Source organism: Marmota flaviventris, chromosome 1, assembly GCF_047511675.1.
Source record: "Marmota flaviventris isolate mMarFla1 chromosome 1, mMarFla1.hap1, whole genome shotgun sequence".
Lineage (NCBI taxonomy): Eukaryota > Metazoa > Chordata > Mammalia > Rodentia > Sciuridae > Marmota > Marmota flaviventris.
In genome coordinates, this window is record NC_092498.1 from 148,575,022 (window position 1) to 148,597,743 (window position 22,722).

Sequence of the window (22,722 nt, forward strand, 5' to 3'; positions counted from 1 at the left end):
TTAAATTCTCGGCATCACCTTGAAGCATCCTTTGGGTCTCCCTCAACTGAGACCCCTTAGAAGCCCAAGATCTAACGGCTTAATCCCCAAACACCAAAGGCCAAATGTTCTCCCTGATGTGCGGATTCGAACAGGAGTTGGAGAGGGTCCTGGGTCAGATGGCGGGAGGTGGGGGGACAGAATTTCCCTGGATTAGACAAAAGGGAATGAAGGGAGGGGGATGGAATAGGAAAGACAGTAGAGTGAACCGGACAGAACTTTCCTATGTTCATAATGAATTCATGACCAGTGAAACTCCACATCATGCACAGCCACAGGAATGGGAAGTTAGACTCCATGTACGTAATAATATGTCAAAACACACTCTACTGTCATGTCCAACTAAAAGAACAAATTTAAAAAAAACATCTGATGGATATGCAGGGGAACTTCTGGTTCTTAAAGGAGGGAGGGTGGAAGGGGAGGGTGCAGGGAAGGCGGGGCCAGAGGAGGAGAGGAAGGAGGGAGGGGAGGGGAAGGAGGGAGGGCACAGGGAAGAAGGGACCAGAGGAGGAGAGGAAGGAGGGAGGGAGGGAAGGAGGGAGGGAGGCGATACTGACGAAATGGCCTCTTCCCGGTTCTCGCCCCAGGAGAAGCAGTGGCCAAACTGGGAATCAGCAAACTCGTGCAGGCCTCCCGTGGCAGCCACGCTGAAGTAACCCCACACGTTCTTGCTGCTGCGGAAATTCAGTTCCTGGACAGTCCCAGAGCTCGGCTTAAACCCCTGGAGCCCAGACAGGAAAGAGCAAGGTATGAGAAGGCATTACTCCAGGTATGTGCTCATCAGAATTCAATTCTAGAAAGATCCAAGAGCCCTGACCACAGGCAAAAACTTATGGGGATCAGCAAATACTCATAGCTCCTGCCACAGTGTGGTTAGATCGATCCACGGGTGTATCTGTGTGAGCACCTCGATGTAATTCTTCCTTTAAAAAAATCTCTGAAACCACCACCACCAAGTTGGGACAGGGGAGATGCCAGCGTCACATGGGTGAACATGGATCAGGCTGGACTGGGTGGAGGTGCATTCTGGTTTTATACATTGGACATTTTCTATAATATCAATTTTAAATAAGCCAGGCATGGTGGTGCACGCCTGTAATCCCAGCAATTTGGGAGGCTGAGACGGGAGAATTGAAAGTTTGAGGCCAGCCTCAGCAATTCAGTAAGGCCTTCAGCAACGTAGTAAGATCCTGTCTCAAACTTTTAAAAAACCAACAATAAAAAAATAAGCCTGGGGATGTAGCTCAATAGTAAAGTGCCCCCTGGGTTCAATCCACAGTATCAAAACAAAAAAAAAAAAAAATTTAAATACAATTGTAGAGTGGAGGCTAAGGGTACAGCTCAGTGGCAGAGACTTGCCCAGAATATTTAATCCCCAGCCCATCAGGGCCCGTGGCCGCTCACACACGGCAGATTCCCTTTCTGAAAGTGGTAAGGGTGGATGGACTCGGAGCCCTCCACTAGGGTTAGGATTCATGAATTAAGTAACAACACAAGTGTTTGGTGGAGTATCGAAGTGGGTGGGAGTGGAGAGCTCCAGGGTGGGTTATTTTCAACCTGATTCTCTGTCCTTCCAGGGTCCTGTGAGCAAGCCACTGTCCCTCTGAAAAATTCCTGTTTGCGTGTCTGCCAGAGCTGGTGTTTGGTTTGCAGCCAAAAATCCCCAACAAACACAGCTACCAGAGCCCAACATTCTTCAACCAAGCTGGGCATATGGTGCACACCTGGAACCCAGCACTTGGCAGGCCGAGGCAGGAGGATTCCAAGTTCAAAGCCAGCCTCCGCGACTTAGCAAGAACCTGCCTCAAAATAAAACTAAAGAAGGAGCTCAGGATTAGCTCAGTGGAAGAGCACTCCTGGATTCAATCCCCAGTACCACACATACACAAAAAAAAACCTAAATCAAGGGGTTGGGGACTCCCTCTTAACCCAAATTTCTTGAATATAAAGATTTAATCACTACCCAATGCGTACCTGACTCAAAACGTCACGTTACCTCATTCACATGTACAATGTTTATGTCTTCATTTATCAGTTAAAAAGTATACTTAGTTCAAAAAACAAAGTAAAACATCCAGGCCTGATGGTGCACACCTGTGATCCCAGGGACCTGGGAGGCTGAGGCAGGAGGTTCAAGAGTTCAAAGCCAACCTCAGCAACTTAGCAAGGCTCTAAGCAACTTAGCGGGACCCTGTCTCTAAATTTAAAAAAATAAAAAGGGCTGGGGAGGTGGCTTGGGGGTTAAGCATGCTGGGTTCAATTCCCAGTACCAATAAATAAATAAATAATAAAACAAATACACAAGTTTAAAACGTAGGTTCACGAATCCTTTGATAATCAGTAATCACGTGTACTGTGATAGAAGCCAGTCGGTTCCTTTTCCAAGACCCAGGTAAGGACAATAAGGGGACAGATGCTATATTACAGCAAAAAGTGCCTGGGGCCAGAAATCAAAGGCCCTGGCTCTAAAACCAACTGTTTATCCCAGAGATGGATACCACCTTGCAAGTCGGGGCTCAGCCTGGCCTTCAGAGGTCCAGGAGTAACAAGGGTAGGTCACCCCAACCTGTCCAGCTGTTGCACAGGTAACACCCAGAGGTTGCAATAATGTCACATGAGTGGCTAGACCAGTGCCATACACACTATGTGTCCCATGAGCTGATAAACCATGGAATGTCCCTTCCAGAATGTCCCTTCCTTGTCTATAAGCTGAGGAGCTGGACCACAGGGACCTGGAGGAGGCCGACTTCCAGGGTCAGCTCCACGCTGGGGCATTTGAGATGGAGGAGACACAGGGTCCCCGGCACTTGCCTCATCCGGGTTTTCGCTGGTGATTCTGGCTGCAATGACATGGCCTCGAGGCAGGGGAGGGTTTGAAGGGGTGTCAAAAGATATGGGTGTCACGCCCCACGGCGACTCTCCATACAGAAGCCGGATGTCCTTCAGCCGGTGCAGTGGCACACCCATGGCGATCTAAAACCGAAAACCCATCCCACGGGGTCAGTCCCTCTGTGATGCTGGCCCCACCGCGGTGAGCGCAGGGGGGTGCAATGGAGGACTGTCACAGGCTGAGCCAGACTAGCCCCATGACACTGCTACAGGGCGGCAAAGAAAGAAGAGGGCCAGGAGGCCAGACTTGGCTCCCGGGGGCAAAGGTACCGTTATGGAGAGAAACCACATCCAGAGACCCGGGAGAAGTACAGGGTGGAAGGACAGAGGGGACCCTATTGGCCAGAAAGTTAAACGGAGGTTTGGTGAAGGGCACCAGGAATTTTGGCAGGAAAAATACACAAAACAGAGACCCCAGCTTGACCACACAATCACATCCAACACGGGGACTCTTGGTGGGATGTGTCAGATCACAAAATCACCTCCATGATATTCTGCCAACACGTTCAGTGTGAACCTGACACAATCAGATGACCCAGACCTTCCACCTGATGGCCTCAAAAGGCCAGTGCTGTGGGCTGAGGTGGTGTTCGCCTGTGATCCCAGCCTCTCAGGGGCTGAGGCAGGACGATAGCAAGTTCAAGGCCAGCCTCAGCAACTTAGCGAGGCCCTAAGCAACTCAGTGAGACCCTGTCTCTAAATAAAGGGGGCTGGGGATGCAGCTCAGGGGTACAGCACCCCTGGGCTCAATCCTCCACGCCAAAATAAATGAATCAAACAAACAAAACAGCCCTAAAGAGACATCAGTGGGACAGGGGAGGTATTTTCAATGTAGACAGTCGATTAAATAAATATGTTGCTTGACAGCCCTACTTCCCAAGGGTTGTCACTCTATTGTGGCCCTGAGCTAGAATACCCTTGTTTGGGGGACTTTATACTGATGCTTTTAGGGGCCGCCTGCCACAAAGGTTCAGTACAACCTTGTCTCAAAAGGTGGACTCCCCCAAGATAATCCCATAGGCAGACAAGTGGAGAGGGGGGAGCACGAGTGACAATTGGTGGCTGCAGCTCATTATATCAATCTCCCAACTCTCCTGCAATTGTTTAAACTAAAAAAAAAATGTAAACAAAATGATTTTTTTAAAAAAATCTGGTGATTGAAAGGAGAGAGAGAGGGAAGGTGACATTCATTAAAAAAAAAAAAAATGGGGAATTTCAGTTAATGCAGAGTCCTTCACTGTGGGTCACGTGTTGTCAACAGGTGTCACACTGTCCCCAAGGGAGTGGAAAATACTCTTTTTATATGTAAAGCACAGATCTATCTAGAGTCCCCAAAGAGATAGAAAGTGTATCTGGGGTGACAAAGGAAAGGGATTAGGAAAAAAGTCTGTAAAATCTCCTCAGAGAGGATGATAATGGGGGGCGGGTGTTGAGAACACCTCTCTGGGTGGATAAAAGGGTATTTGGCTCTGAAAATGCATGAAATGCCTTCTCCTCCGGACCAAGTCCACAGCCTTCACCCATGTCTTCAAGGGCTCTTGGCTGGACAAAGGGGACAAATCACTTTCCAGAAGGTTCTCAGTTGTCATAGCTCCAAATGCTACTCACACATCAAAACGGCCATTCCGCAGGGGACAGGCAGTTGGGAGAGGGCGGGAAGGACTCGTGGGAGGGACAGGGCCCCCCAGGGAGGAAGGCCGGGCTCACCTGCAGCTGGGCGGCGGGCAGGTTGACGTCGGCGATCATCTCCGTGCAGGGATGCTCCACCTGCAGGCGCGGGTTCAGCTCCAGGAAGTGGAAGCTGCCGTCCTGGCTGTAGAGGTACTCGACTGTCCCCGCGCTCACATAGCCCACGGTCTTGGCCAGGCGGACGGCGCACTGCAAAGACACAGAGCAGGACCCGGGGGTCGTCTCGGATAGCTGTAAACGGCAACAGCTCCCTCACCCAGGGCAGGCCGAGGACCTGTGACCTGGGAAATATTTGGGGACCTCAGAGATGACCTGATCCCAAACCCCCAGGAGATGCAATCGGCCCTGAAACGGGCCTCCCCCTCCTCTTCTCGGGCGCATGCCCCACTCTCCAGCCACGTGGCTACAGAAGGTCCTGGGCCACTCTGAGCTGGGATGGAGCTCCGGGCAGCGCACACGCGCATGCGCACACAGAAGCCCCGCTGTGTCAAACACACCTGCTCCATGAACTCCAACAGGGCCGGCGTGGCAATGGTGGCCGGAGCCTCCTCGATGATCTTCTGATGCCGCCGCTGGATGGAGCAGTCCCGCCCAAACAGCGACACCGCATTCCCGTATTGGTCGGCGAGGACCTGGACCTCCAGGTGCCGGGCATGCTGGGCCAGCTTCATGAGAAAGATGGGTGAGCCCGGGAGCTCACTCTGCACCTGTGGGGGAAGCAGAGCCAGCCACTCTTCATGCGGAAAGCAGCTCTGGAAGCTTCTAGAAGTTCCCAGAAGAACTCATCTGACAACTGCAAATGACGCATTTAGGGGAGTCCCCCATGGATCTGCTGATTTTTTAAATTTTGTTTTCTCTCTCACATTGTGAAAATGTTGAAATTTCCCCCCCAAATCTCATCTCCAAATATAATACACTGAATCTGGTTTCTTGGATCTATACCATGGTGTCGATAGTTAATAATAATTTGTCGTATGCTTGAAGTCTACAAAGAGAAATCGCAAGAATTCTTATCGAACACACACAAAAATGTTCACCACATGAAGCAATAGATCATTCCACCACGTACACATACATATAATAAGAACCTCAAGTTGCATGCCTTAAATATATCCATTTGTACTTGGCAATTATATCTCACAATGGGGGGAAAAGCCAGGTACGGTAGCACACGCCAGTCATCCCAGCAGCTTGGGAGGTTGAGGCAGGAGGATTGCAAGTTCAGAGCCAGACTCAGCAAAAACGAGGAGCTAAGTACCTCAGCGAGGCCTTGTCTTTAAGCGAAATACAAAATGGGGCTGGGGATGCGGCTCAGTGGTTGAGTGCCCTTGAGTTCGATCCCCAGTACCCCCCTAAAAAAAGAAATGTGGGGGGAAAGTTTGGTGTACAAACTGGTTTTCTTCTACACCTGCAGTAACACATAAACAGAATATTTCTTTTAACAAAAAACAGGACAAAACACTCCCATATGCCTTTACCCCAGATTCCACGTGCTCCTCAGCTGGCTGTCCCTGCGGAACTCTGGACAGACTTACTCCATGCTTTTCATGGCTAAAAGATGGTCCCCTGTAGGCATGTCACCTACAGGTGTGACAGCAAATCCCATTAGTATGTACAACTCTAATGCACCAAGAAAACAAGTGGAAGGAGAGAAAAGAAGATGATGTGAAAATAAAGGGGGGGAAGCAAGTTGCAGTCATCTATGGGATGGTCCCACCTGTACGTAAAATGATAAACTAAACTGTGCAAACGTCTAGGTCACAGTCCAGACAGAGCCGGTGCTGGAAAGAGACCAGCTGCAGCCGGCAGTCATCTGAGCAAGGAGACGGGGCTGGGAGGTGATCCTGAAAGGGACTTTTCCGTTCTTGCCATGTCCCTCACTTGTGTGACTTCTTACATTAAGGACCTTCCCTAATGCCCTCAAGAGTCTGGGGGAGGCTTGGGTGTGTGACGGTGGGGGCACACAGGCACTCTCTACTTGCTGATCTATTTTATGGTGACTCTAAAAACTGTCTCTGTTTTAAAAACTAAAAAGAAAAAGAGATTTTGAAATCTCTATGATATCTAATGCAACATGGTATCCAAGACCGGATCCTGTAGCAGGAAAAGGACATTCCTGGGGAAATTCCTGAAATGCAAATCAAGTCTGCAACCAACTTAAAACCCATTATGTACCATATATGATATAAGTTGAGCTCCACTGACGGTTTTTGTTTTGGTACCAGGGATTGAACCCAGGGACACTGAGCCACATCCCCAGCCCTTTTTTATATTTTATTTAAAGACTGGGTCCTGCTAAGTTGCTGAGGCTGGCTTTGAACTCAAGATCCTCCTGCCTCAGCCTCCTGGGATGACAGGCGTGTGCCACCAAACTTGGCCCATTTAAGGTTTTATAGGCATCCTACATAGGGGATGCTGGGACATAATGGATTAACAGAAACAGTCCTCTAGGTTCATCTCTTAGCTTTGACAGATGGGGCAGTAGTCAAGAGTGGGCCAGTAGGGGAGGGGGAGCAGGGATCTCTGTCCTGCTGCTGAAACTTTCCTACAAATCTAAATCCTTTGCCTCCGAGTCCCACCAAAAACCCTGTACACCTCACAAGATAACCAGGTAGCAAAGCCACTACATTCTTTATGTGACACAATTTGCCATGAGCAATGGCACTGGTGAAACCTGCCTAGTAAGCAATTTCTTGATATGGACCAAGGGCACGCAACTTAGCTCAGTCTGTCTCCCTAGGACTTTCTCTAAGAAAAGAACTCAGAAGAGGAAAATAGCTAAGCATTATTTATAGTATTAAATAATATGGAGTTGTTGTTTTTTTTAAGTATATGCTTTTAGTTATATAGATGGACACAATACCTTTATTTTATTTATTTATATGCAGTGCTGAGGATCAAATCCAGGGCCTCACACATGCTAGCACGCTCCCACTGAGCTACATCCTCAGCCCTAGTGATGCTCGTGATACTTGCTATGTTTTGAATATGGCTTGTCCCTTCTGAAATTCAGACAGGAGTCTAACTCCCATTGTGAGCTTAAGAGGAGTAACCGGACTATGGTGTCTGGAGGGGAGGCCTTTGGGAGGTGGTTATAATTATATAAGATCATCAGAGTGAGGGCCCCATGATCAAACGCTGGTGGCCTTATAAGAAGAAAGAGACCCAAGGAGACATGTGCACATGTACATACACATACACACACACACACACACACACACACACACACTCACTCCCTTGTCTACACCCATGTGATACCCTGAGGCACCTTGAGACTATGCCAGTAAGAAAGCCATCATATGATGCAGCCCCTCAGCCTCAGACCATTGTGACCTGAAATAGATACCTCTTTTCTTTAGAGCAATACCAGTTAGCGACACCCAGTTATAGCAACAGAAAACAGAATAAGACAATTCTACAGAACACAATAGATTATTCATAACAAGGTAATTGGAATTAAGCTAAACATTTAGCAGAGAAGAAATACTTTCATAAGTTTTTTTTACAATGGCATGTGGAATATGTATCATCATAAAAGTAACTGAGGATTGGAACAACATGGTGAAAATGTTCAAGATCTATCATTTAGAAACTTTTTTATGGAGAAGAAAATTTTGTATGGGCCAATATAACTTTATCAAATGTACACGTGAACAAGTCTAGAAGAAAACCTAGAAATGTTTAAATAGTTTTAAGAATGGGAGAATGGCCAGTATAATTTTTCTTTTTATAAGGAATAGAACACACAAAATTTATTACATGCCTAGGCATGGGAGCATTAGACCCCAGTATAATTGTTTTTAAGACATTGCTAGTAACATGCATACTGTTTTAAAGAAGAAAATTAGCTTCAAGTAAAAAAAAAAAAATAGACAGTTCTCACAACTGAAATTGATCATATAGAAATGTTAAAAATTCCAATATTCCTAAAATTTACATAACATTCTGCCTCTCAAGAGGCAAACAGTTAGTTACTAACAGATATTTGACTCAGCATCTCTGAAATTCTTGAATTCATACACTCCCACCCTCTAAGGAGAAGGTGTGAAGGTCCACCCAGACCGAGGTATGCTCCTGCTTCACAACACAACCTGGATGGGGATGTGGCTCAGTGGTTAGAGCCCCTGCCCACCACATGCAGGGTCCCCGTCAAGCCCGAGCACTGCGGGATTACGTAGAGAGGGCACATACAACACACCCAGGACACGACTCCTGCACGTGGCTTCCCGGTGGTGAAGACTCATGCCAACAGGAGTAAGCTGGAGGGAAAGACCCCAAAGACACCCGCTGTCACCTGTCTGAAGAGCATGGGAAAGTCTTCCGCGCTCTCCGCCTTCCGGATCCCTTTCCCTCCACCGCCTTCAGAAGCTTTGATCATCACTGGAAAACCAATTTTTTCTGCTGCCTGGGAGCAAAGGACAAACAGACCAAACAGACCTCCTTAGAGTGGGGGCAGCTGGCGGGGCGCAGGAGGGGGAGGGGGAGGAGGAGCAGGAGGAGGAGGGGGAGGGGGAGGGGAGGAGGAGCAGGAGGAGGAGGGGGAGGGGGAGGGGAGGAGGGGGAGGAGGAGCAGGAGGAGGAGGAGGAGGAGCAGGAGGAGGAGGGGGAGCAGGAAGGGCGCCCCCCCAGCTCACCTCCAGGCCCTCGTCGACGTCCCTCACGCAGCCCTGGTTGTACACGTCCTCAGGGACGCTGACTGGCCTCCCCTGCTGCCAGTCGTCCTCTGCCCACTCCACCGTCAGGCCTGGAGAGTCACAGACAGGGCTGAAGGCTCCCAGGATGGGAGAATCACATGACCCGGAAACCATGGGGCTCAGCAAAGCTGCTCTGGACCAAAAGACACACACTGTCCCACAGCGGGGCTTCTCTGAACCCTCAGTAGGAGATGAGGCTTGAGAAACTCCCATAGAGGGGCTGGAGGTGTGGCCTGGGCTGGAGCCCTGGGTTCAACTCCAGCACCCAGCTCCACATCCCCTCCAAAAAAATTGCATCTACCTGAGCAACCACATGAGCCTGAATCCAAAAACAACCCCAATTCTCCCCTGGAGAGTCATTTATATGGGAATCATTATTTCCCATGTGAAGACTGAACAAACAAAACCAAAGTTTCCAAATTGGGAATTTTTCAAGTCTTGGAGGAAAATATCAACTTGAACAGGAAACTCCTGAGACGTTTTCCTGTCTATTTTTTAACTTGTTCTAGAAATCCACCTTAGGAATTTATCCTAGGAAGATTTTGATTAGAAAGCACCTGTAAGCTTAGCGATTATCAAAGCTCCATTTCTTTGACTATTTTTTTAAACCAGAAAACTAATTAGGAAATAACCCAGATTGTATAACTACAAAGGATTATTAAGGAAATCATAGCATATCCATAGGATAATCCCATGCAGACATTTTAAATGGTGTAAAGTGTATTTGCTAACATAGATACTCATCAGGAGAAAAAAATAAGTCACAAACTAGGAAATATAAGATTGGTTTTTTAAAGGCTAAGTTCATTTAAAAAGCCTGAAAAAGGAGACATCTTCAATTCGATAAATGTCCAACAAGAGATCATAGGATTATGGAGGATTTCTGTTTCTTTTGTGGACGTCTCACATTTTCGAAGTTGGCTACAATGAAGTCAAACCACCTGCATAAGGTTTAATACTTTTTTTAAACAAAAGAATTTTTAAAAGCACACTCCTCTCATGGGGACTGCTCACAGCAGCAAGGCTGAGCCAAGAAGCTCCCCCCATGGGTCCCTTACCGCTTCCGCTCCAGGGCAGGGTTGGGATCTGGAGGGTCTGGGCCACGATGGTGGAGGCGATCTTATCTCCCAAGGCCCACATGGCCTCGCTGGGGGGGCCTGGGCACGGGCAAGAAGGAGAGCAGAATCCCATCAGTCAGGGGACCCCGAAGCAAGTGCAGGGGGCAGGACCAGGTGGGGAGTAAGGTGACAGGGAGAAGCACTCAGCTTCCAGCCCTAGAGGAGCCTGACCTCCTGCCAGGGAGGAAGAGCATCTGTCTGCTGTTGCCTGGGCCGGCCTTCAACACCTGCGCACTGTGAACACACCTGAGCGGCAACCAAGCCACGTGGCTCACACGAGATTCACGTGGAGGGGCGGCCAAAAGCCAGACCAAGGGAGCAAGCCAGCACCTCGGAGAGCTGGGTGGGGTAGCAAGTGTTTTCTATAAAGAGCTGGACAGGAAATATTTTCAGTTTTGTGGGTCTGCTAGGCTCTGTCACAATGACTCAGCTCTGCAAGTCCATCTCCATCCCTCTGGCCTTCAGCATCCAAGGACTCAACTAACCAAGAATGGAAAATACATTTTAGCAGTTGTGTCTGGCATCTGGCTGGGTGTGGTGGGTCACACCTGTAATCCCAGTGACTGGGGAGACTGAGGCAGGGGGATCACAAGTTTGAGGCCACCCTCCAAAACTCAGCAAAGTCGTAGGCAACTTAGTGAGACCCTGTCTCAAAATAAAAGAGGAGGCTGAGGCAGGAGGATTGTGAGATCAAAGCCAGCCTCAGCAAAAGTGAGGCACTAAGCAACTCAGTGAGACCCTGTCTCTAAATAAAATACAAAATAGGGCTGGGGATGGGGCTCAGTGGTCGAGTGCCCCTGAGTTCAATCCCTGGTACCCTCCCTCCCCCAACCCCCCCCCAAATCACTGGGAATGTACACATACAGACTTTTTTCCTGTCATTATTCCTTAAATAATACAGCATAACATAGCATTGATGTTGTATTAGGTATTATAAGTAATCTAGAGATGACTTAAAGTATACAGGAGGTTGTATGAAAATACTATGGCATTTTATTGAAGGGCATTGAGCATGTGCAGATCTGGGCATCTGCAGGGGTTGTGGAGCCAATCCCCAGAGGCATAGAAGGATGCATGTATATGTACAGTTAACAGAGATGCACACAAGAAAAAATCCAGAAGCCAACAAATGCCATAAGGCAACAAGGATCGTTTGACTTAATGAGACCAGATGGGGGACTCTGGTCTCAAGGGCACTCTAAAGACCTGAGAAACGGCACAAAGATGTGGCGCTTTCAGAAACAGGACCTCCCAACCTATCAGACACCTGAACTTGGCTGAAACCTAGCAGGGGGTTCCACTGGCCCCAGAGCTTCCCACTGTGGTAACCACGGCTACAGCTCCAGGTCCTGTGACCAAATGGATTCACTGGGTGTGCCCTCCCACCCTGGACCCCTTTGCTCCTCACAATGAAAAGGTGACATGGGGAGGCACAGTGACCCTCGCCCCACAGAGCAGCCCCAGAGAGAGGCTGTGACCCAGGTGAGAACGGGCCTGAGCCCCAATTCCCCGCCGTCTGCTGGAGGAAACACTCTACCTAGGAAAGCAATCCCGTGCTTGCACAGCAGCTCCGGAAGCTTGGGGTTCTCGGAGGCGTGGCCCCAGCCAGCCCACACGGCCTGCAAACATGGAAAGAGGTGAAAGAGCCTCCTTCAAGATCTCACCTCCCGACTGGGCACAGTGGTGCACGCCTGTCATCCCAGTGGCTCGGGAGGATGAGGCAGGAGGATCGCCAGTTCAAAGCCAGCCTCAGCAAAAGCAAGGCACTGAGCAACTCAGTGAGACCCTGTCTCTAAATAAAATACAGACTAGGGCTGGGGCCGGGGGCGGGGGGCTCAGTGGTTGAGTGCCCCTGAGTTCAAACCCCAGTACTGAAAAGAAAAAAAGCTCTCCCCACCCCTCACACTATCAGCCTCTTCCCTGCCCTTCATCCTGGGGGACCCAGTGCTTCTGCCCCTTCTGAAAGGCAGCACCCACCTGTCCCAGGGCTCAGGGGCATCACCCGCCCTGGGCACACCAGGCACCTGCCCAGTTACCTGCACGGGGATTCTCTTGGCAATGTCCACGATCAGCTCCACGTTGGCGTAGTTGTTGTTGTTGGTCCCCCCAGGGACGGGGACGTACTGGTCCGCCATCTTGATGTACTCTGGAATTGAACAGGAGGGAGGTCAACGTCCTCAAGTCAACTGCAGAAACTAGAAAAGGCAGCTACGATCTGCTCCCTGAGAACACAGCCGTGAAGGCGTCGTGTCAGCCACTGCCCAACAGGGAACTCAAAGAGTGGGATGGGATGTGAGTATGTGAGCACAGGTGCGCCTGGACAAGGCCAGACGAGGACAAAGACACAGGAGGCCGTCTCCAGGTAGGGGGATCAGGGGGATTAAAAAAAATAAAGTTTATCTTGATATTGTTTTACCATAAAACAATCAATGGGTTTCTTTTAATGGTAAAGAAATATACAACACTGCTGGGCGCTGTGGCACACACCTGTGATCCCAACGGCTCAGGAGGCTGAGGCAGGAGGATGGCGAGTTCACAGCCAGCCTCAGCAACTCAGCAAGGCCCTAAAGCAACTCAGCGAGACTCTGTCTTAAAATACAAAGAGGGGCTGGGGATGTGGCTCAAGCGGTAACGCGCTCACCTGGCATGTGCGGGGCGCTGGGTTCGATCCTCAGCACCACATAAAAATAAAAAATAAAGATGTTGTGTCCACTGAAAACTGAAAAATACATATTAAAAAAAATTCTCTCTCTCTCTCTCTCTCTCTCTCTCTCTCAAAAAAAATACAAAAAGAGGACTGGGGATGTGGCTCAATGGTTAAGTGCCCCTAGGTTCAGTCCCCAGTACAAAATGTGTGTGTGTGTGTGTGTGTAAAACGTAAACTTCAACATCATATCCATTTGGTATGCAGTTCAGTAGTGTTCCACATCACTGTGAATCAAATCTTCAGAACCTTCTCATCTTCCAGATCTAAACTGTTCACTCATAAACACCCTTCCCCTCCCTGAAGACCCTGGCGCTCCCTGTTCTGCAGGCTGTCCCAAGGAATCTGACTACTCTAGTCTCCTCTTACAAGGGGACTCATACGGTATTTGTCTTTTGGGGACTGGTTTATTCCACTTGGCATAATGTCCTCAAGGTCCATTCACGTTGCCACATATGACAAGATTTCCTTTCTTTTGAAGGCTGAATACAACACGATGTTTTGATGCTAAAACACTCCTGCTCGGGGCTGGGAAGGAACTCGGTGGTTGGGCACTTGCCTAGCATGCATGAGCCCTGGATCCGCAGCACACTGAAAATAAAATTAAATTTAAAATGCCAGGTATGGTGGCACGCACCTGTGATTCCAGGAACTTGGGAGGCTGAGGCAAGTTTGAGGCCAGCCTCAGCAACGTAGTGAGGCCCTAAGCAACTTGGTGAGACCCTGTCTCAAAAATAAATGAATAAATAAAAGGGACAGGGATGCGGCTCAGTGGTGAAGCATTCCTGGGTCCAATCTGGTCCCAAATAATTAAATTTAAAACTCATGCTCTTTAAGCTAGAAGTTCCACTCTAGGAACATGTCCTAAAAAGTCACTCAGGGAGGAGGGCAAAGAATGAGGTGAGAGGACGGTGGCTGGGCAGTGTTTGGGACTGTGAAAGCTACATTCCATTCAAAGACCTGCGCCACCCAGTCCTCCAGCCCGCCTGCTTCCGATGTGGGCCACTGGGGAGGTCCCAGGGTCTCCTAGGCTCTGTCACAAGGTCCTTGTCGGAAGCCAGTCTTTCTTTAATGTTAGAGAAGATAAACAAGAAAATGAGATAATAACTGCAGTCAGGAGTCAGTGCCAGGAAGGAAACGCACCAGACTGTCCCAGAGAAGAGAGGAGGACACGGAGCTCTGAAGGTGGGGGAGGGGCCTTCCAGGCAAAGGGGGGTGATACTGGAGGCCAGCCTTGACAGCACTCAGCAGGAGGGAAGTGCAGGGTGGCCCAGGAGCCACCAGAGGCCAGTGTGACAGGGACCCAGAGAGGGGGGGCACCAGGTGGTAAGGCAGGTGCCCAGCAGGGCCTGAGTGGCCTTCCTTGCCAGGGTGAGGGTCTGGAATGATAGTCTAGCATGATGGAGGCCCCCGGGGGATAGGGGGCTCTGAACTCTGACACACCGAACTTCCAGTCCCACCTGTGTCACATGCTGGTCATGGGACCCTGGGCAAGTGACAAATTTATGTCCCAGAGCCCCAAATGACTCATCTGTAAAATGAGCTGTGAGAAACAGACAAAGCCGTGTCCCTGCAGGGTGGAGCCCAGGGCCTGTGCTCCAGGAGGACTCAGGGGACAGCGCTGAGCTTGCTGGCCTGGGAACAGCACCGGGCTCTGCAGCCGTTGGAGAAGGGGCAGGACAAGACCTGAGCGGGTTTTCAAAACAGCACTTTGGCTGCTCCGTGAAAAAGGTCTGGAAAGGGATAGGTTTATGGGGGGGGAGGTGTGCATGTTTCAAGATCCTCCTGCCTCAGCCTCCTGAGCCACTGGGCTTACAGGTGGGTGCCACCACATCCAACTTATTATTTATTTTTATGGGGTGCTGAGGATGGAACCCAGTGCCTCACTCGTGCTTCACAAGCGCAGTACCAGTGAGCCCCAGCCCAGTGCCACAACTCACTCATGTTAAGAGCAGATGTTTAGTTAAAGAAAGAGGGAGCAGCTGGGCACCGTGGCCCACGCCTGTCATCCCAACAGCTGGGGAGGCTGAGGCAGGAGGATTGCAAGTTCAGAGTCAGCCTCAGCAAAAGCAAGGCCTTAAGCAACTCAGGGAGGCCCTGTCTCTAAATAAAATTCAAAATAGGGCTGGGGATGGGGCTCAGTGATTGAGTGCCCCTGGGTTCAATCGCCAGTACCAAAAAAGAAAGAAAGAGGGAAGGAAGGGAGGGAGGGAGGGAAGGAGGAGGGACAAATAAATTCAGACTCATGAGAGGAGGCATGCGCAGAGAATGATGGACAAGAGGTGAAGGTCAGGCACCTGCATTGGCCTTGAGGTCCTCGGGGGTCACCATGACCACAAACCGGATGGCTCGCTCATTGCGGAACATCTCATAGGCCCACCTGCGGATGGAGCGCATGCACTTGACCGCGGCGATCCCGTTGTTGGCAATGAGCACCTGCAGGGCACAACCAGGAGGGAGCCAGCTGCCCGTCTGCCCGCGGCGGAGGCCGTCCACCGAGGCCGGCCTCGCATAGCGCCCGCAGCGCTTCGCGTCTCTCTGGGTTTCTACCGTAGGTCGCCGCTCAGAGCAAGGCGCTCGAGGTTTGCGGCCGAGTGTGTGGACAATGGAAGGCACGGATGAGGGAACCCCTCCGCGAGAGAGTTTGGCGGTGACAAAAAAAAAAAAAAAAATTGTTTTGTAACGAGATTGTTACAAAACAATCTCGTCAAGGAAATCCTCCCGACCTCTGTACAATCTCCCTGAAGCCCTGCCAGGCAAGTCTCGGTAGGGATTCTGAATGTGGTTGCCTCTATTTTATGGGAGGGAAAACTGATCCCAAGGAATTCACATCCCGTGAGCAGCTGCACTAGAATTTGACCCCAGAGTCCAGAACAGTCTCAGGGTCAGTTTCTTTCTACCCTGTCAAAAACACTTCTTAGGCAAATGCAAATTAAAACTGCACTGAGATTCCATCTGGCTCCAGTCAGAATGGCAATCATCAAGGATACAACAAATGTATTCAAGGAACAATAAATGCTGGTGAGGTTGTGGGGGAAGGTACACTCCACACTGCAAATTGGTGCCACCACTCTGGAACGCAGTATGCAGATTCCTCAGAATACTTGAAATGGAACCACCATATGACTCAGTTATCCCACTCCTCAGTTTATACTCAAAGGACTTAAAATCAGCATACTACAGTGATGGCCACATCAATGTTTACAGCAGCTCAATTCACAACAGCTAAGCTTTGGAACCAACCTAGGTGCCCTTCAACAGATAAATGGATAAAGAAAATATGCTACTTATACACAATGGAATATTACTCGGCCATAAAGAAGAATGAAATTATGGTTTTTGCCAGAAAATGGATGGAACGGGAGACTATCATGCTAAGTGAAATCAGCCAGTCCCAAAGAACCAAAGGCCGAATGTTCTCTGTGATATGCAGATGCTTAATCACAATAAGGGGGTGGTAGGAAAGATGAGATGTACTTTGGATTAGACAAAGGGAAATAAAGGCAATGGAGGGGGGATGGGAGTGGGAAAGATAGTAGAATGAGTCGGACATCACTTCCCTATGTGCTATGTGAATACACAACCAGTGCGACTCACATCACATTCAACCACAGAATGGGAAGTCATACTCCTTATATGTATAATATATCAAAACACATCCTACTGTCACGTATAACTGATAAGAACAATTTTTTAAAAATGCCTCTCAGGAAGGAATGATGAACCGGCTGGACGGCCTCTTTCTCATTCTTATTACCAAAGCAAGACTTGGTCGAGAGAGAGAAGGGTTCTGGGTGGCCCCATTTGTTCTAGCACATTCTGGTAGCCAACTTGGGACGGTGGAGGAGGGGGACTTGCTGCTGTGATCCCCATGGCTGTGACTTTCCCTCGAGCCAAGGTCAGATCCTAAGCCACCAAGTGCAACAGCTCTGGGCAAAGGAGGCCTCCTGACCTCTGAGAACTCAATGCCCACCCCCAGCTGGGCTGGTGCAAAATAGCCCCTGGTGAGTGTGACCAAAATGCAGCTCTGGATCCTCCTCAGGAGTCTAAGCCTCAGGGTCTGGGACAGGCTGGGAGAAGCTCAACCACAAGACTGGCCAGGGCGGGGCAGGAACCTGAGGAGGTCTCCCCGGATCAGCACTGCACTCACGATGCTGGGTCAAGGGCATAGGGGGCCTCTGGGTCCCAAACCTGGGGTCCCAGCCCCACCATCGGGCAACTTCCCCTCTCTGGACCTCAGTTTCCAAATTTCCAAATCTGTAAAAATAAAACCCGCTGATAAAGCTGCGGAGATGGCTGATGTCATAGAGCAGGTCACAGGCAGCTGCCCCCAAGTGGGCCCTCGAGAAATGGTTACCTGCTGCTGCTGCAGCAGACACGGCACCCAGATGAAATGGAGGAGGACGAGGCCTGGCAGCCACCCGGGCCTGGGTTTAAACCCAGGCTCTGCCACCCCTGAGCCACCGGACCCTGGACGACCAGCGTTAGGTCTCTGAGTCCACCTGGTCCAGTAACCAAACAGCGCCAGGCCCTGGGCCTTCCTGAAGTCAAGCACCCTGCACCCAGCAACTGTCACGAGGGGGTGGCCCTTGGCCCCCTCTGCGCAGCACCAGGGAGGAATCTAAGGCTGGTTCCCCCCTCCACCCCCACTCAGCCCCACCCAGAGCGCAGGCCCCCTCTGTACCTTCTCGATGACCCGATCCCCACCAAAGCGTGTGACAAACTCGGCCGGGGAAGCCACGGTGAAGTCTCTGTGCGCGTCCAGCTTCTTGTGTTCCCGGCCCCTCTTTACCAGGTGCAGCCCCGACATGCTCGGCCTGCGGAGGGAGACGCCACGAGGGAGGGGACGGGCTCAGGGAGGGCGTGGGAGCTCGGCACCTGTAAATCCCACGTCCACAGGGAAACCAGGTGCACCAGAGCCCCCACCCCACAGTCACCTCCTGAGACCCTGAAGCAACTCACCAGGAGGCGCAAGGGCAGGAAGCACCACCTCAGGAGACCAGCGACTGAAGGTGCGACCAACCCCTTGACATGCCATGCCTCAAATTCAGTTTTAGTTGACATACTATAATTTAGGAACTCAAATACTAAAAGACTCTCTACCAGGGATGGGTGTTTTATGATCAGGGAGGAAGGCCTGTGTTCTAATATTTCAGGCTTGTTAAATCTTCCTTGAACTTGCTGGGCACCAGGGGCGCACGCCTGTGATCTCAGTGGCTCAGGAGGCTGAGGCAGGAGGATCCAAAGTTTGAGGCCAGCCTCAGCAATTTAGCGAGGCCCTAAGCAACTTAGTGAGACCCTGTCTCGAAATTAAAAAAGTAAATAAAAAGGGCTGGGAATTTAGCTTAGTGGTAAAGTGCCCCTGGGTTCAATCCCTGGTACAAAAAAAAAAAAAAAAAAAAAAAATCCATGAATTTTTTTGTATGCGTATTTCAAATTTTAAGGAAAAAATACTGAAAACAATGTTTTGAAATCACAACAAAATAGAGGTCCTTTGCTTTGCCTCTCCAGGCTCTCACACCAGAAGAGATCACTGTGGATTCTTCCCACCTCTTCACACTAGCAAAGTATATAATAATAGGTGCCCTCAGTCACCCATTGCTTGATGAGGGGGAAGCCTTTGGAGAGGGGTGTAGTTAGGCGGTCCTGCTACATGCAAACGTCAGAGGGTGTATGTGCACAAACTAGGCCAGCACTAGGTAACGATCTCACGGGAACCTCTGATATATCAGTGATCTGTCATTGACTGAAAGGTCATTATCTGGCATACAACTACACTCTTAGGAATGGTCCACTGGAGACACATCTATGGCCTCCTCATCTTGAGAGGTTAGAATTTAACTCTTACATAGGTGTCCCACGGGGTTTCCCTTCGCTGGATCCTTAGACTTCCATTTGCCTTTCCTCTGAATTAGAACCTCAGAGGAATCTCTGGGGGATCAACGAGTTCCCTCTTTCTCCATGGACTCCCTTGTCTTGCTGGAGCATATCCTCTAGGAGCTTTTTCTGATAACAAGACAGGATGATGGAAGGGCACGTGACAATGACACCATCAACGTACCTGCCCTGTTCTTGGGTGCCCTGAGCCTCCTGGTCACCACCTGGAGACATCCTTGGATGCTGTGTTGGATCTCCTGTCTTCTGTGAGGCTTTTCCTTAGTTTACCCTCTGGTTTCATTGGAAGGCATCCTTAAGTAGCTTTCTAAGAAAGGGCATTTGGTGGGCTAAGTGTTCTGTGGCCTTGCATATTCTAAAATGTCTTTCTTCTGCCTTCATATTCAACTCTATCATTTGACAGTGGATGGAATTTTAGAATTCCTCCTTCAGAGTTTTGGGAAGAAGTATCATCTTCATCCCATCCCTATTTTGTATTTTATTTAGAGACAGGGTCTCCCTGAGTTGCTTAGGGCCTTGCTTTTGCTGAGGCTGGCTTTGAACTCGCGATCCTCCTGCCTCAGCCTCCTGAGCCACTGGAATTAGAGGTGTGTGCCACCATGTCCGGCGCCAGTCCCATCTTGTCATGACTTCTAAGGTTGTTCAGATCCTTGATTCTTTGTAGATAACCTGTTATTTCATATCCAGAAGCCTGGAGGACCTTCTCTGTCCCAGGTATAGGATAACTTCATGGTGATGAGCCCAGGTATGTCTGCTGCCATTAAAGAGGCTGCAAATCCCTGAATCTGCTCTGGTTGTGTGCGCACTGCTGGGGACAGAACCCAGGGCCTGGGGCATGCTGGGCAGGTGCCCCACCACTGAGCCCACCCTCAGCCCTGATGCTCAGTCTGGAAATTCATCTCCTAGGACTTTGCCTCCAAATATCTCCTCACCTTCCCCCCTTTCCTCGAGTCCTCTTGTTGGGGTGCTGACGTTCCTAGCCTAGGGTGCATCTCCCCCCGACTTCTCTTCTACCTTCTTCCTCAGCCTCCTCTTCTACCCTGCTCTCACACGGTCAGCATCCTGGGGTCTCTTTCTCTACAGCATCCTGTTCCGTGGGGTAGCGTCCTGCCTGACCTCGCAGGGTCGGGGGTGACAGTACTTTTCACTCCTCTGGCACAGTTTCTATTTCTCCTAAGTTTCCCGTCTGAGGCTGGTTTTCCTGGGCTCTGTCTTCCATGTTAGAAACTGTACCCAAGGGCGGGGGTGTGGCTAGCAAGCCCCAAGCCCTGGGTTCAAAAGAGGAGGGAGGGAAGGGGATGGAAGGAATCGGCAGGCACCCGAAAGCTGGTGAGCTCTGGTCACACCCTCGTGACCGTGGGAAACTGAGCTTGGAAGCACTTGGTGGGGTTGCTGGGCCAGTCTGGTGGCCCGTGTGCTGCGGATGCTTCAGAGGCTTTCTCCCTCTCTGGGCAGACTCCCTGGGGAAGGTCTCCAGGTCTTTGGCCCAGACCACGGAGGCCAGCAGGAGCCCAGGGCACAGGGCAGTTCTGAGGACTCGGCTACACACGGGGGACCAGCCCTTCAGCTCCACCCACCCATCTCCAATCAGACCCCTCTGCTTGTCCCCGAGAATGCTCCACTACCCTCTGCCGCCTTCTGCTGGGGTCAGAGGGCACAGCCAGCCACGGGACAACAGAAGGGACGTGGGAGCACTTCACCCCATCCTTCTCATTTTAGTACCACCCCCTCCACCACCCTTCAGCCCCAATTCCACACGCACCCCATGTCGCCAGCCCCTGTGCCTTTTGGGGGTTCCACGGCACAGATCTGGGGACGGTGTCAGGGGGTTCCCAACTTTCTTGGATCTGCTAATTCAGTTACCACTTGCTCATCTGCTTTCTAGCTCCAAAAATGTTGGTGCTAATCTCCTTTCCTGTTCTCCAGGGGTGATGGGTTTCCATCTCTTTAAAAATAAACAAACAGCCAGACACAGTTGTGCACGTCTGTAATCCCCGCTACTTGGGAGGCTGAGGCCGAAGGATCGCAAGTTTGAGGCCAGCCTCAACAACTTAGGGAGAGACCCTCTCTCTAAATACAAATTTAAAAGGGCTGGGGGCATACCTCAGGGGTAGAGTGCCCCTGGGTTCCCTCCCCAGTACCCACCTACCTGTGTACCCAAATAAGTAAATAAATAAATCTCGTTGCTATCACTTGGAGAGGTTCTGATAGAAGCAGAACAAAGCTGCACACTTAGTCCAATCCATTAACCTGCTGATGGGGTCCTTGGGAGCCACCCCCACCCCAGGAATCAGGTCAGAGGTTAACCACCAGAGGTCTGTGTGGCAACCGCACCATCAGGCATCTTGGGAAGCCAGGGTTGAATGGATTCAAGGAGCCAAAAGTCCTGGTAAAGAACTTGATCCCAGAGATGACCACCAGCATGACACTGGCCGCTGTCCAAGCAGGGGTCAGCAAAGCCAGGAGTGCATGAGCAGCTGGAAATTGGAATTCCATTTTATAGATGGGCAAACTGAGGCCCAGCCAGGCCAAAGAGCCGGGTCCCCCCGCAAGTCAGCAGGCCTGGTGCTCTGTGCCTCTTGCACAGGGTAGGCCGGAAAAATGGCGTGTATGTGGGGACGGTTTCTGCTACATAGAGTCTCCATGCCCCAGAGAGTGCCCCATGGCAAAGCCCTTCCCCCTTCCCAAACCTGTCACCTGCCACCCACGCCCCAGTGGGAGCCACCCAAGACTCTGCCTGTCAGAAGAAGAAATGGGCTTCTACGCCTCAGGAACAAAGAGAGAAATGAATGACTGCAACCCTTGAAATGCACAAGCAGCAGGATATGGTTTCCCAGTAAGAATGCTCTCTGCTCAGCTGGGCTGAGGTATGGCGCCCGGATGACGGACAAAGCAGTGGCCAGCAGCTCCGGCCTGGAAGTGGCCTGGCCCCCCGCTGCTGCCTCACTGGGAGCAGCTCCTCTTCTGAGACCTCCTGGGGCGGGACTGCCAAGGAGGCCGGCTTCAGAGAGGTGCCGGGACGGTCATCATCATCGTGCAAATATGAGGAGTGCTTTTGTCACAGCTGCCCTCCAAAGCCCCTGCTTACGAGGACAGGCAGAGGTGGCCTGAGGGCTATCATCTGCAGGCCCCTGATCTGGGCAAACAGACGCCAAGATGTGAACACCCCCCATGTTGGGGGGGGCAGTTAAATACAGGTTCTCTTCTCTTTGCTGAAATTTTTTTCCTGAAAATCTATTCTATATGAAATATAGGTATTATTTTCTATAAAAGAAAAAAAAATGCTGGCTGGGTGCGGTGGCCGCACACCTGCAATCCCAGAGGTTCTGGAGGCTGAGGCAGGAAGATCGTGAGTTCAAAGCCAGCCTCAGCAACTCAGTGATGCCTTCAGCAACTCAGTGAGACCCTGTCTCTATATAAAAACTTTTTTAAGAAAGGGCTGGGGGCGTGGTTCAGTGGTCAAGTGCCCCCGGATTCAATCCCCCGAACCAAAAGAAAAAAGCTATTAATTTTGTAAGAGAGACACCCAAGGCCACAGCCTTACGGTGTCCCTTGGGCAAGGTGCCCGGGTATCGCGTGTCTAAGGTGGTGATATTAAAACATTCCTCACTAAAGAAAGCCATACACAATGATAAGGATCAAACAAGGCCCTGAGGATAAACCAGCCCAGAAAGTGAGGGATGGCACCTGG

At 50.5% G+C, this 22,722-nt stretch overlaps 1 protein-coding gene across 7 annotated transcripts in view; it reads right to left on the minus strand.

Moving 5' to 3' along the window:
• Acacb (acetyl-CoA carboxylase beta) overlaps positions 1–22,722 on the minus strand; it is a 113,960-nt gene that overhangs the window by 61,710 nt on the left and 29,528 nt on the right. For 6 of the 7 annotated variants that reach the window (XM_071617231.1, XM_071617226.1, XM_027923243.2 and 3 more), the window contains 11 exons: positions 17,821–17,953; positions 15,434–15,572; positions 12,469–12,578; positions 11,970–12,051; positions 10,373–10,471; positions 9,255–9,364; positions 8,915–9,025; positions 5,118–5,327; positions 4,639–4,809; positions 2,854–3,015; positions 600–763 (listed from right to left, as the gene is read on the minus strand). In XM_071617231.1, the coding sequence (XP_071473332.1) occupies positions 600–763; positions 2,854–3,015; positions 4,639–4,809; positions 5,118–5,327; positions 8,915–9,025; positions 9,255–9,364; positions 10,373–10,471; positions 11,970–12,051; positions 12,469–12,578; positions 15,434–15,572; positions 17,821–17,953 (1,491 nt within the window). Of the gene's footprint in view, positions 1–599; positions 764–2,853; positions 3,016–4,638; positions 4,810–5,117; positions 5,328–8,914; positions 9,026–9,254; positions 9,365–10,372; positions 10,472–11,969; positions 12,052–12,468; positions 12,579–15,433; positions 15,573–17,820; positions 17,954–19,197; positions 19,508–22,722 lie in introns of those variants that run through there. The other variant, XM_071617235.1, reaches the window with a different exon arrangement.